At 45.1% G+C, this 14,183-nt stretch overlaps 1 protein-coding gene and 1 long non-coding RNA gene across 41 annotated transcripts in view; one reads left to right on the top strand and one right to left on the bottom strand.

Moving 5' to 3' along the window:
- The window catches only part of LOC103351535 (uncharacterized), an 84,562-nt gene that overhangs the window by 52,407 nt on the left and 17,972 nt on the right, over positions 1–14,183 (bottom strand). For 2 of the 3 annotated variants that reach the window (XR_519300.4, XR_011383538.1), the window contains exon 4: positions 12,286–12,887. This is a non-coding gene — a long non-coding RNA (uncharacterized lncRNA). Of the gene's footprint in view, positions 1–12,285; positions 12,888–14,183 lie in introns of those variants that run through there. The other variant, XR_007911297.2, reaches the window with a different exon arrangement.
- TEX14 (testis expressed 14, intercellular bridge forming factor) overlaps positions 1–14,183 on the top strand; it is a 154,599-nt gene that overhangs the window by 125,309 nt on the left and 15,107 nt on the right. For 19 of the 38 annotated variants that reach the window (XM_070060954.1, XM_070060943.1, XM_070060944.1 and 16 more), the window contains 4 exons: positions 4,261–4,338; positions 5,467–5,566; positions 10,181–10,273; positions 12,183–12,292. In XM_070060954.1, the coding sequence (XP_069917055.1) occupies positions 4,261–4,338; positions 5,467–5,566; positions 10,181–10,273; positions 12,183–12,292 (381 nt within the window). Of the gene's footprint in view, positions 1–4,260; positions 4,339–5,466; positions 5,567–10,124; positions 10,274–12,182; positions 12,293–14,183 lie in introns of those variants that run through there. The other 19 variants (XM_070060968.1, XM_070060970.1, XM_070060960.1 and 16 more) reach the window with 6 other exon arrangements.

Below are 14,183 nucleotides of genomic sequence, written 5' to 3'. Positions count from 1 at the left end.
CCCAATTGGCTGCAATGGCTAGAGCCTGAGCTGATCCGAAGCCAGGAGCCAGGAACTTCTTCCAGGTCTCCTATGTGGGTCCAGGGACCCAAGGTCTTGGGCCATCTTCTACTGCTTTTCCAGGCCATAGCAGAGAGCTGGATAGGAAGTGGAGCAGCCAGAACTCGAACCGGCACCCATATGGGATGCAGGTGGCAGCTTTACCCGCTGTGCTACTGCGCCGGCCCAATAAATAAATCTTTAAAAGAAAACAGTGATGGAAAGAGAGAGAAAGAGATAAAGAGATCTTCCATTTCTTGGTTTACTCCCCAAATGGCTGCAATAGTCAGGCCTGGGCCAAATTGAAGGCAGGAGCTAGGAATTCCATCTTATTTGCTATATGGGTGGGTGGTACTTTCTGAGGTGCATTAGCAGGAAGCTGAAACAGAAGTAGAGCAGCCAGGATTCAAACTGTAACTCCAATATGGGGTGCCCATGTCAAGTGGTGGCTTAACCCTGTGTACTACAACACTGGACCCCAGAGGGCACATCTTAATGGACCTCTGATGGCCCAATTTTTACAATGTGGCCTATAGAGAAATTCCTGAGAGATAACCCTTGGTTTGCAGGATCTCTGAGGTTTTATGTCTGATAAGGAAGAGGGAGGTGAGTAAGGACCTACTGGTTTGAATCAATGGACAGCTACTCCACTAGGCTCCTTATTATAACCCACAGCCCCTGTTGCTTGGCCTAATAATGTAGGTGGAATCAGTCAGAGCTATTAGAATCTTCCTTGATTCCTTCTTCTGTAGGCATACACCCTTTCTTGCCTCTCCTCATCCCTCCACTGGTGTCACAGGTTCTAGGGTCATTGAATCAGGCTCTTAGGGCCCACACCTCCTCTCCTCCTTTCCACCTCTGGGGTGCTCTGGGCATTCCTGGAAAATCTCTCTCTTCTCCATTTATCTTTTTTTTTTTTTTTTTCCAAGCGGAGTTAGACAGTGAGAGAGAGAGACAGAGAGAAAGGTCTTCCTTCCATTGGTTCACCCCCCAAATGACCGCTACGGCCCAGTGCGCTGCACTGATCCAAAGTCAGGAGCCAGGTGCTTCCTCTTGGTCTCCTATGCGGGTGCAGGGCCCAAGGACTTGGGCCATCTTCCACTGCCCTCCCGGGCCATAGCAGAGAGCTGCACTGGAAGAGAAGCAACCGGGACAGAATCTGGCACCCCGACCAGGACTAGAACCTGGGGTGCCGGCGCCACAGGCAGAGGATTAGCCTAGTGAGCCACGGTGCTGGCCCTCCATTGATCTTAAAATAACAGAACTGTTGAGAGCTGAGATGACCCTGCACATAGCCTAGTCAGGTAGATTCTCAGTACCTTCTGTTCACTAGTCATGGCTTCCGACAGTAACTGTAGTCTCTTTTGATCACAGCTGATGCTTTGTCTCTGGGTTCTGCAGGCCTCTCATTAGCATGTGACCCCTCCCTGCCACCTCCTCCACTTCAGCAGCTGTGTTGCCAGGCTTCCTCCTGGGCTGAGGCCCCTTGGCACTGCTCTACCCCAGTGGTCTCTAGGAGCCTTTCCCATTTCACTCAGGCCCATTATCTGGACCAGGTTTCTGGGTGATGTCTGCATTTTGAGATGGGTTATTAATTTTCCAGAAAGACAGAGGGCAGAGGGTGCTTGAGTAGTTACTCCTGACAATGGACCTGCCCAAACAATTATTGTATATCATCACTCTGTTGTTCCCTCTGACCTTTGGGAAGTGACCTGGAGCTGTCACCTGCTCTTTTCCAGGGCTCACATGTAAAGCTCTGAGCTCTTGATAGGGATCTAAAGTGGGAGAAGGAGGGGCCTTTAGAATTCTTAAGACATAGGTGATCATTTAAGATCAACAGGAGACTGCTTTTATCTAAAAATGGATTTTGAATTTCAACTTATATTAAATGAACTTATGTGGCCCATTGATGCCTAGTAGCTGCTGACTAGGGCTACTTCTTGCACAGAACAGTACCAGGCCAGTGAGCTTAAGATGGCCTATCTGCACTGCTTCCTGGCTGTCTTTCTGCCCTGCTCTGCTCTGCTTTGCCCTGGGGAGCATTTTGAGGGAAAAAACACTTAACAAATGCAAAGCAGCATACTGAGTTTGGCAGATGATTGTCTTGGTCTAGTAAGCATTTCTTTAGGAATTAGAAATGACAGGGATTCTTTCGTCTTCCATTTTTCCATAGACCATGTAGTATGTCATCCTAAGAATATGACATATGGGTCAGTAGAGATGGGGAAACATTTGAATTGTTCGATGATATTACAAACTTTTTGAGGGTGTGTAGAGATTACAACATAAACCTTAGAACTGGACTGCTTGAATGCAAATCTCAGTTCTACCATTTTTTATCTGTGCTTTTAGGCAAATTCCTTAATCTTAATTTTCTCATATAGTAATGACAGTAATACAGTCAATCTCATAGGATTATTTTGAAGATTAGTTATCAACAATAATCCTCAATCTTCAATTAATGTACATGAGTGCTTAGAAACAGTACCTGGGCTGGCACTGTGGCTCAATAGGCTAATCCTCCGCCTAGTGGCGCCGGCACACCGGGTTCGAGTCCCGGTCGGGGCGCCAGATTCTGTCCCAGTTGCCCCTCTTCCAGGCCAGCTCTCTGCTGTGGCCCGGGAGTGCAGTGGAGGATGGCCCAAGTCCTTGGACCCTGCACCCGCATGGGGAGACCAGGAGGAAGCACCTGGCTCCTGGCTTCAGATCGGTGCAGCATGCCGGCAGTGGCGGCCATTGGAGGGTGAACCAACAGCAAAAGGAAGACCTTTCTCTCTCTCTCTCTCTCACTGTCCACTCTGCATGTCAAAAAAAAAAAAAAAAAAAAAAAAAGGAAACAGTACCTGGAGCTGGTTTTGTGGCTGCTACCTGCAACCTCGGCATCCCATGTGGGCACAGGTCTGACTCCCAGCTGTTCTACTTCTGGTCCAGCTCTCTGCTAATGTGCCTGAGAAAGCGGCAGAGATGGCCCAAATGCTTGGGCCCCTGCACCCATGTGGGAGGTGTGAAGGAAGCTCCTGGTTGCTTCCTGGCTTAGGACCAATCCAGCTCCGGCCATTTTGGTCATTTGGGGAGTGAACTAATGGATAGAAGATCTTTCTCTCCTTCTCCCACTGTCTTCATAACTCTGCGTTTCAAATAGTACATAAATCTTTACCAAGAAAAAAAAGAAACAGTGCCTGCCACTTAGGGCTTTGCAAATGTTACCTATCATCATCACTTTTTTTTTTTTTTAAATTTTTGACAGGCAGAGTGGACAGTGAGAGAGAGAGACAGAGAGAAAGGTCTTCCTTTGCCGTTGGTTCATCCTCCAATGGCCGCCGCGGCCGGCGCGCTGAAGCGCGCACCGCAGCCGGCACACCGCGCTGATCCGATGGCAGGAGCCAGGTACTTATCCTGGTCTCCCATGGGGTGCAGGGCCCAAGGACTTGGGCCATCCTCCACTGCACTCCCTGGCCACAGCAGAGAGCTGGCCTTGAAGAGGGGCAACCAGAACAGAATCCGGCGCCCTGACCGGGACTAGAACCCGGTGTGCCGGCGCCGCTAGGCGGAGGATTAGCCTAGTTAGCCGCGGCGCTGGCCCATCACTTTTTTGTTTTTTAAAGCAAAGTTATAGAGCAGGAGAGACAGATCTTCCATTCACTGGTCCACTCCCCAAAATGTCCACAATGGCCAGGGCTGGGCCAGGCCAGAGCCAGGAGCTTCTTCCAGGTTTCCATGTGGGTACAGATGCCCAGGTATTTGAACCATACTCCTCTGCCCTCCAAGTGCGTTAGCAGGGAGCTGAATGGGAAGTGGAGCAGCTGGGACTCTACACTGATGCCTATATTGAATGCAGGCGTTGCAGGAGGTAGCCTTTACCCTCTATGCCACAGCGCTGGCCCTATCACTTTTGTATTGGTTTTGTGTGTTGTATGGGAGTTTTTCAGCCTTGAAGTTTCTTTAAAACCTGGAATATATACTCTGAAACAGTGGTTTTTGCACTTTATCCAGCATTAGAGTCACCCAGAGGCTTGTTAAAATATTGATTACTTGGGCCACAGCTCCAGAGTTTCTGTTTTAGTAGGTCTGGGATGAGTCCTGAGGATTTGTATTCTTAACAAGTACCCAGGTTATGCTAATACTGCTGGTCTGAGGACCACTCTTTGAGAACCACTGCCCTAGAAATTGGTGACATGAAAAGGAGAAAATAAGTTGCCTTCTGCTTTTGTACCATGACAGAGTGCTTGAAGCAACAGCAGGCCTCATCCACTGCATTGCATGAGAACACAGCACATGATCCGGTCATCACTGCAAATGGTGAGCTAAATACCCAGTTATCTTACATCATATTCTTGCTTTTACACTGTCCTTGGCAGCAAAGTGGTACATATGGGGAAGTGTGCCTGTGAAGTCAGCCACAATTCCACCTCAATTTTGACTTCACCAGTGACTTTTGCATGGCAAACTGTTTAAAATCTCTGAGACTCAGTCATCCTCACCTGTAAAATGGAAATACAAATTCCTGTCTCCTGCATTACAGCAGCAGCTCCCTGCAAAGAGCTGGTACACTGTAAAATACCTAGCAAATGTTAGTTTATTTTCCTTCATAGGAATGCTGGCAGGATGAAATGAGACAGCATATGTGAAATGCTTGGCATACATTAAAGTGTTCATCCTTTCCCCACCCAAATTCCTTCTTTGGGTCTGCAACCTAGAAACATCTATCTAACCAGAGAAAAACAGGGTAGTCTCTGAAAGTTAGTCTGCATTTTGTTTTCAGGGTCACTTGCCTCCTCCTGGATGTGCCCCTTCTTTTCTTTTTTTCCTCTTAGCCTTGGCACAGGCCAAATTTCCTGTAGCTTCACCTGGCACCAGACAGTTCCCAAGACCCCAGAAGCAGCTGCTGTGAATCTAGGCACTCTGCACACTGCCACCTGGCCCCCTGCTCTCATGGGAAGACAGGAGTGGGAACAAGTGCATCGCATATTTCAGGGACCACTAATTAGCCTTAATTCTCATACTCCATTTTAAGACAGGCTTTCTCTCTCTCTCTCTCTCTCTCTCTCTCTCTCTCTCTCTCTTTAATTTGATAGGCAGAATTGTTAGACAGTGAGAGAGACAGAAAGGTCTTCCTTCCGTTGGTTCACCCCTCAAATGGCTACTACGGCTGGCGCACTGTGCTGATCCGAAGCCAGGAGCCAGGCACCTCCTCCCAGTCTCTGATGCGGGTGCAGGGGCCCAAGCACTTGGGCCATCCTCCACTGCCCTCCCGGGCCACAGCAGAGAGCTGGACTGGAAGAGGAGCAACCAGGATTAGAACCAGCACCCATATGGGATACCAGCGCTGCAGGCAGAGGACCAACCAAGTGAGCCACGGCGCCAACCCCCAGGACAGGCTTTCTCAAAATTTTTTGTTCTAATAGTTATTCTTTCAACTGTTCTTAGATCACAAACATTTAGAAGAACAAGAAACTGATAGTAAAAAAGAAGATAGCAGTATGCTTTGGACCAAAGAAACCCAGGATCTAGAAGAGGACACAGAGAGGTAACAGAAAAAAGCTGGCTGTTCAAAAGGATTTTTAAAGTTGTGTGATTTGTATTGGTTTTTTTTCCCTAATACTAATAAATAAGAAGGGAAAAATAGTCTTTTTTCATATTGCCCTAATAGTCCCCTTTAAATTTTAAAAAATATGATAACATATAATAACATAAAATTTACCATTACCATTTTTAAGTGTACAGTTCAGTGATGTCAAGTGTACAGATGGTCCTTGACTTAATGTTTGACTTTGCAATGGTAGAAAAGCAGTAGCATTCAGTAGAAACTGTACTTTGAATTTTGCTCTTTTCCCAGGCTAGTGATAAGGGGCTCAGTACTCTTTGTGATGTGGGCATCAGCAACCATCTGCAGCTCCCTGTCAGCCCTGTGATCTCAAGGGAAATAACCACTACTATACAGTACATCGTGTTGCTAAGCCAGGATATTCAGTTGGCTAAGCTTATTGACTGTGTTTTCAAGTTACAGTATTTTTTTAAAAGATTTATTTATTTGAAAGTCACAGTTGCATGGAGAGAGGGAGAGACGGAGAGAGAAGAATCTTCCATCTGCTGGTTCACTCCCCAGATGGCTGCAACGGCCAGGGCTGGGCCAGGCCAAAAGCCAGGATCTGGGAGCTTCATCCATATTTCCCACATAGGTGCAGGAGTGGAACAACCAGAACATGAACCAGCGTCCATATGGGATGCTGGCAACACAGAGAATGGCCTCACCTACTATACCACAATGCAGACTCCTCAATTTATAATATTTAACTTAGCATAATATCTTCAAGGTTCATCCATGTTGTCACATATGTCAGAATTCCTTCCCTTTTTAAGGCTGAATAATAATCAGGTGTGTATATAACATGCTCTGTTTATCCAGTCATCTATTGATGGATATTTAGGTTACATTTACCTTTTGGTTATTTTGAATAATGCTGCTATGAGCATCAGTGTACAAATATCTCTTTGAGACCCTGCCTGCAATTCTTTTCGATATATACCCAGAAATGGTATTGTTAGATCATATGGTAATTCTATTTTTAATTTTTTGAGGAGCTGCCATACTGTATTCCACAGCAGCTGTACCATTTTACATCCTTAGCAACAGTACCCAGAGGTGCCAATTTCTCCACATCCTTGCCAACACTTATTTTCTCTAACTGTAGCCATTCTAAAGGGCTTGGTAATAACTCATTTTATTTTGATTTGCATTTCCCTAATAAGTAATGATATTGAAGATCTTGTTGACCATTTGAATATCTTTGGATAAATGTCTCTTTGAGTTCTTTCCCCATTTTTAAATAGGGTTATTTGAGTTTTTTTCTTGTATAATTACTTTTTTTTTTTTTTGGGTTTTGTTTTTATTTCATTTTGTGAGGCAAACACAGATTTCAGCTTCTTTCAAAACACTTTAGTTAAAGTGCTTGGAAGAGAATTTTTAGATCTTTCTAACCAATAAGAGACAGTAGGGGCAATCCCCCAGGAGATTCAGTCTAAAAGTACAAGTTTGCCTCAAGAAACCTGATTCTGTTCCTGCTTTGGAGCTCTCCTTTTACTGTGTTGCAAGGTAAACCATTCAGCTCATCTCCTTTGCCTCTTGATTTTCTTGCCTTCTCTTAAGCTGTCATTCTGGGCCAGGACTAGGGTAAGTTAAGTCAGACATACTCCTCTGGCACAGAACTGAAGGAGGCACCTTCAAGCTCAATAGTCAAGTAATACTTTAATGCAATATTTTAAAAAATCAGATTTAATGCAAAAAAAAGTCCATGGTAAACAAAGTATCCAGATTTTAAAGAACAATAGGAACTGAGTTTGCACCTGTATTACTTGCCTGGTCCTGATCTTGCCTTTGTGGGTCCTTAGGGAAGTCATGCAGAATGCTCTTAGTAAGTGATAGAAAATGTAAATGATAGAAATCCGCCATTACCAGAGTGCATGGGAGGCCGGGCATGGCTAGTGTTCCAGCTCAGCAGTGCCATCAGGAATCTAGGCTTTTATATTTTTTCCTTTTAAAAAATGTATTTGAGCTGGCGCCGCGGCTCAATAGGCTAATCCTCCGCCTTGCAGTGCCGGCACACCGGGTTCTAGTCCCGGTCAGGGTGCCGGATTCTGTCCCGGTTGCCCCTTTTCCAGGCCAGCTCTCTGCTGTGGCCAGGGAGTGCAGTGGAGGATGGCCCAAGTGCTTGGGCCCCGCACCCCATGGGAGACCAGGAGAAGTACCTGGCTCCTGTCTTCGGATCAGCGCGGTGCGCCGGCCGCGGCAGCCATTGGAGGGTGAACCAATGGCAAAAGGAAGACCTTTCTCTCTATCTCTCTCTCGCACTGTCCACTCTGCCTGTCAAAAAAAAAAAAATATTTGAGAGAAAGAGACATTCAGACAGAGAGTGCTCCCACCCTCTGGTTCATTCCCTATATGTCTGCAGCCTGGGCAAAGCCAAGCCAGATATCATAAATTCAATCTAGGTCTCCAACATAGGTGACAGGGACCAAACTACTGGAAATATCACACTGCCTTCCAGGGTCTGCATTGGCAGGAAGCTGGAATCAGGAGTAGAGCCCAGTATCTAACCTCTGATAGGGGACTTGGGTGTCTCTTAACTTTTGGTCAAATGCAAGCCCTGGGACTTAGTCTCTTTTGATCTTGTTGCTCTGCTGTCCATGGCCTTTATGTTCTGGCTGGCCATTCCTGGTTGCAAGATGGCTGCTGTCCACATACCAGACAGATAAGAGGATGGGCAAAGGAATGTTTTAACTGACAATATGGCCCCCTTTTTTTTATCTGGAAAACAAAAATCTTTCCAGAAACCCTTCCCAAAAGTCATCTGCTTACATCTCTTTGGCCAAACTGTGACACGTGACTACCCTCAAGGGGAGATTGGAAATTGAGGTTTTAGCTTCTCAGTTGCTATAGAAGGTGGCAAGGGAGAAAAGTATTATGAATAACTTTTGGGTAATTAATCCAATACCTATCATACTCTTCAAGAACTGAATTAATCTCTATAAGGATGGATGAGAGAGAGAAAGAGATCTGGGAGGGAAGGTTTGGGAAGTAGAGGAAGAAACTGGAGCCTGAGGGCCTGAGAGGAGAGTAGGGAGAGAGGTTTTGGGAAGACAGAGCAAAGGAGCAAAAAGGGAGAAGACAAATGTTTTTTCAAGATAGGTTTTAGAAACCTGTGATATGGAATGTAACTGCATGCCTTTTGTCCTCGCAACACTTTCAGAAAAAACTATGCCATTATTGAAGGCAGGCTGAGTAGCATTTGATTATCCAAATACAAAGTTCTTTGCACATGATAAAAAATTAGCTACTGTTATTGTTATCTCCCCCTTTTCCCAAGAGGTGGGCTCTGTGGGCCACTGATGCTCAATCATCTCAATGCTAGGAATGATGGGTTAGAGTGGAAGTGGGTATTTTTTTTCCCAATGGATAGGACTTTTCTTTTTTTATTATTTTTTTATTTTTTATTTTTTTGACAGGCAGAGTGGACAGTGAGAGAGAGAGAGAAAAAGGTCTTCCTTTTGCTGTTGATTCACCCTCCAATGGCTGCTGCTGCCAGTGCATCGCGCTGATCCAAATCCAGGAGCCAGGTGCTTCTCCTGGTCTCCCATGCAGGTGCAGGGCCCAAGGACTTGGGCCATCCTCCACTGCACTCCCTGGCCACAGCAGAGAGCTGGCCTGGAAGAGGGGCAACCGGGACAGAATCCGGCGCCCCGACCGGGACTAGAACCCGGTGTGCTGGCACCACAGGTGGAGGATTAGCCTATTGAGCCACGGCGCCGGCCTGGATAGGACTTCTCAGGCCTTGTTAAAACACTCTATTTGAAGTGTGTGGACTCAAAAGGCTTCCATAGCCTCGGCAGCTCATGACAAGAGCCTCGGGTGGTCACTGACATCGTAAATAACTGTGTCAATTGTTAAATCAACAACAGGAGTCACTGTACAGATACTCCCCATGTAGGACCTCTGTCCTTAATGAGTTGTACTATGAGAATTAACGGTAAAACTTGTCTTCAAACCGTACTTTATACTTTGTGTGTCTGTGTGGGTGCAAACTTTAGAAATCTTTACTTAGTATGGAGTCGGTCTTCTGTATATAATGTTAATTAAAAATGAATCTTAAAGAAGAAGGGGATGGGAGAGGAAGCTGGAGGTGGAATGGGAGTGGGGGTGGGAGGGTGGAAAAATGACTATATTCCTAAAGCTGTACGTATGAAATTTGTATTTATTAAATAAAGGCTTTCTAAAAAATAAGTAAAACACTCTACTGTGCATCTTCTAGCCTCAGAGATGGTTCTTAGTCAGAAAAGGATGAGGGAAAATGTGTTGAGTTCCAGTCTCAGGTAATGGCCTCTAGTTGAGACAGTCTGGCACCAAGCTTTGGAGGGGGTGATTTCATGGATGCTGAGGCTTTTTGTCAAGGGGCTAACACATTAAAATCAGATCTCAGTAACCTGTATGACTCTAGAAGCAGTCTCGCCAAGTTGTCATTTTATCAAACATGTAGTGAAAGCACAGATTTTAATATCCCTTCCCCTCTTTTGTCACACTTCTTTGTCAGAGGAGAAAGAAAGTGACTGTTGTCTGTCTCTGTTCTCTGCACTTGCCCCTGGACAGAGCTCACTCCACTCTCGATGAGGACCTGGAAAGATGGCTGCAGCCACCTGAGGAGAGCGTGGAGCCACAGGACCTCCCCAAGGGCTCTGCAAGGTTACTGCTCCCCACCAGGGAATCATTTTCTTCTTTATCCTGAAGTGTAGACTAAGTTTTAGACTCCTTGGAGAATGTGTGTCTGGTAATTGGATTGCTGTAGATAAGCCAGCTCTGACTCCCGTCTGTCTGCACCCTCTGCCTTCAGTTGCTCACAGTGCTCAAGATGTTGATTAGTAGATTGATATCAGTTATAGAGAGAGGCCTCCAAGATTGCTGCATTTTGGCTCTGCCACCTTCAACCTTTTCATCAGTCATTTGAGTTAAATCAGAAAAGGCATGCTAATCAGATGTTTAGATAACATAAGTCTAGGAATGAATGCTAACATGATGGGTGACAGACAGGATTCAAAATGGTCTTGACAGTGAAAATGTTAGATGCTGTAAGAGATAAAAGATGCAGAAATTTTAGATCTGAAATTATAGAATGCAGGAGACTTGGTGTGTTTGCTGATGTTTTGATTGGAAGCTCTTACCATAGTGTCATTGAAGGCAGGAAGTGTGTCTTATTTTTACACGAGTAGCACTTAGCATGCATCTTGACACATGGTGAGACTTCAGGCAATTCTTGAAGAAGGCATGGCAACGCCTCTGTGAGTGCTGTGCTTGATGCAGTTGCTGAAAAGGTCAAGCAGCATCAAGGCTAGACAGAGATGTGCTGCCCAGATCAAGGCAGTGTGTGAGACAGGAAACCACCAGGACACAGTGTGGAGTGGAGCTGCTTTCTGGGTGTTGTCTTTTAAAAGAGATATTAACAACCAGAAGAGGGTGGCCATCCACCAGGCAGAGGTCTGGAAACCAGGTCATCTGAGAACAGCGGAAGGAGCGGGTAGGCTCCGGCCGAGAAGAACAGATGGAGCGGAGAATTTGATAGCCACCCTCAGATACCTGAAATAGTGTGAAGTGAAGAGAGTCAGCTTACTCTCTTCTGCCCCAAAGGACAGAGCCAGTGACTAGAAATTGCAGAGTAACAGATTTTTATTCAGCAAAGCACAAACTTTCTAATAGTCACAGCAGCTGATACTTAAGTTTTCACACTTAATTAATAACAATGGCTGCTGCTGCTCAAGCAGAGGCTGGGTGATTCACTTGTCTTGGGTTGTACAAAGGTAGAAGAGAGCCCAAAAATAAAAAAGTAAATTAATTAATTAAAAAGTGCCCAAAGGCCTCCTCCAGCTCTTGAGCCTGTGATGCTATTAGGGACGAGAAGTTAGGAGGAAAGAAAATCCTCTTAGTTGATTTTGTTTTCTCTCTCATTTCACACGTTACTTTTACTGTCCACCAAATTGAAAACAGAATTGCTAAGCGATGTTGTGTTAGTCAGCCAGCACCTACAGAGCACTGTCTGTGAGCCAAACACTGGGCCAGAAGCTGGAGGTGCAACAAAGGTTAACGTCTCTGTCCTTCCACAGCTCAGAGTTGAGTGGCGGAGATGGTTTCTGCTTAACAGTTTGGCAAATTTGGTCTTAAATTGGATATTTCATATCTGAGAGTTTTTCAAGAACAAGAGGTGATTAACCAAAAGGTGGTATTGAAAAGCATATCAATAACAACAAAAGTAAAATGCCTTTTATTTTTTACTTTGAGGAAATATAGTCTAATGGTCAAAAGCAGAGTTTGAGGCAGACTCCCAGGGTCACATCCCAGCTCTAGGACTTACTAGGTATATAATGTATCCTCTGTGTGCCTGAGTCTCCTCATCACTTCATGGAGATGGTGGTGGTAACTAACTCTAATCGTTGTTATGGGAATTAAATTAGTTAATATACATTATAGCACTTAAACCAATGCCTAGCTTACTGGGAACACTCCATCAGTGCTAGCTAGTATACATTTCCTTTGGAGTGTGGTCCTGTTCCTCTGGCCATTATCCATATGGTTTGATGACCCCAAATTATTGTTATTAAAGGGAGACAAATACCAAGGATCAAAAAGTTGGTGAAAAGAAGAGAAAAGGAGACAAAAACATCAAGTCACAGAGAAGGAAATCAGAGAGCTTTTTAGGGGCTTCTGAAGAAGGTAGGAATGAATGTTACAATGCAATTTGCAATCCTTTGGCTTTGAAGAACATCAAAGTTATTTAGAAATGTTTTGCAGACATTATATGTAATCCTCCTACCTTTGATATTTTCTTTATCCCCTGCAATTTAGCTTAGGTTTTCTGTTAATTACCATTCATAGCTTCATTATAAAACAGTAAGGACTTAAGAATTCCATTTTTAAAGCAACCCTTCAGCCACTCTCATCATCATTACCTCGCACGCACATTGTCTGGAGAGGTATTTTGCTTCATAAGTTTTAAACTTAGCTGACACAGATATTGCAGAATAATAAGAAATCATATGTTACCGAATTCAAGTATGATCCACAAGTAGTGTGAATTTATAAATTAGCCTTAATTTCAAAACTGTTTAGATGGTGCTTTCAGACTTCTGACCATCAACAAACAATGCCTTTCTAATTTTAGTTCCTCTTACTTGGAAAATTAGAGACATTAATTCTTTCAGATCATCTGGTGTCACTTTCATTTCCTCTGTAGTCTCCTCTCATTCTTTTGCTGCCCTGCTTTATGCCTCGGGATGCTGACCCAAATACACAGCTTCTCCTGGGCTTCCTGTTGGCCAAAGGGAGGTTCTGTCAGAAGGTCAGAGGGCTAAAAGAGAGGTTGGATCATTACTTCCTTTCTCTGTCTACTTCAGGCCCTTGTAACTGGTAGAAGCAGTGTCCCTCCACAAGTGCAGCTTCTATGAGGCAGCCCATCCTTCTTCCCAGTTCCAGCTTTCAACTGAGTTCCAGTAGCTGCGCTCCTGTCCCCACCCCTCAGTCCCTTCAAGATTCAGGCTTCCCACTGCTGGTAGTCATTGGATGCCTTGCCATTGCTTGTTTTCTCCCTTAACTCTATCTGCACCTGTGTATGTAATAATTTCATGAAGGAATATGTACTTGAGCCAGTCATGGATACGATACATCGTTTCCTTCAGAACCCTGACTGGCACAGGAAATAAAGTGTGTGGCCTTTTACCTAGTATTGACTTCGCTGAGGAGATAATGGAGGGACTTTGTGACCTAGTGTGAGCAGTGTCCATTGCTATGGCAGGGAGCTATAGAATGATGGGGGCAGGAGTGCTATTAAGTGTGTTCTTAGATTCTCTGGAGGCACGTGCTGTGGTATAGCAAGTAAAGCCACACCTGCAGTGCCAGCATCCCATATAGGTGCCAGTTTGAGTCCTGGCTGTTCCACTTCTGATCCAGCTCTCTGCTGTGGCCTGGGAAAGCAGTAGAGGATGGCCCAAGTCCTTGGGTCCCTGCACCTGCGTGGGAGACCCGGAGGAAGCTTTTGCTCCTGGCTGTAGATCAGCGAAGCTCCCGCCATTGCAGCCAACTGGGGAGTGAACCATCGGATGGAAGACCATCTCTCTCTCTTTCTCTCTCTCTGCCTCTCCTTCTCTCTCTGTGTAAATCTTTTTTTTTTTTTAAGATATATTTTATTTTTTTGAAAGACAGAGTTACAGAGAGAGGCAGAAACAGAGAGAAAGATCTTCCATCCACTGGTTTACTCCCCAGATGGCTGCAACAGCCTGAGCTGTGCTGATCCAAAGCCAGGAGCCATGAGCTTCCTCTGGGTCTCCCATATGGGTGGAGGGGCCCAAGGACTTCCACTACTATCCCAGGCCATAGCAGAGAGCTGGATTGGAAGAGGAGCAGCCAGGACCAGAACCAGTGCCCATATGAGATGCTGGTGCTTCAAGCCAGGGCTTTAACCCGCTGTGCCACAGCGCCAGCCCCTCCGTGTAACTCTTTCAAATAAATAAATAAATAAATATTTTTAAAAATCCTCTGTAGAATAGGAAAACCACTATAGAAAACACAATCTACCCTAAACTAGAGAGAGCACTAATATGAATTCTGA

Source organism: Oryctolagus cuniculus, chromosome 17 (assembly GCF_964237555.1).
Source record: "Oryctolagus cuniculus chromosome 17, mOryCun1.1, whole genome shotgun sequence".
Taxonomy (NCBI): Eukaryota; Metazoa; Chordata; class Mammalia; order Lagomorpha; family Leporidae; genus Oryctolagus; species Oryctolagus cuniculus.
This window is presented reverse-complemented; position numbering and strand designations above follow the sequence as displayed.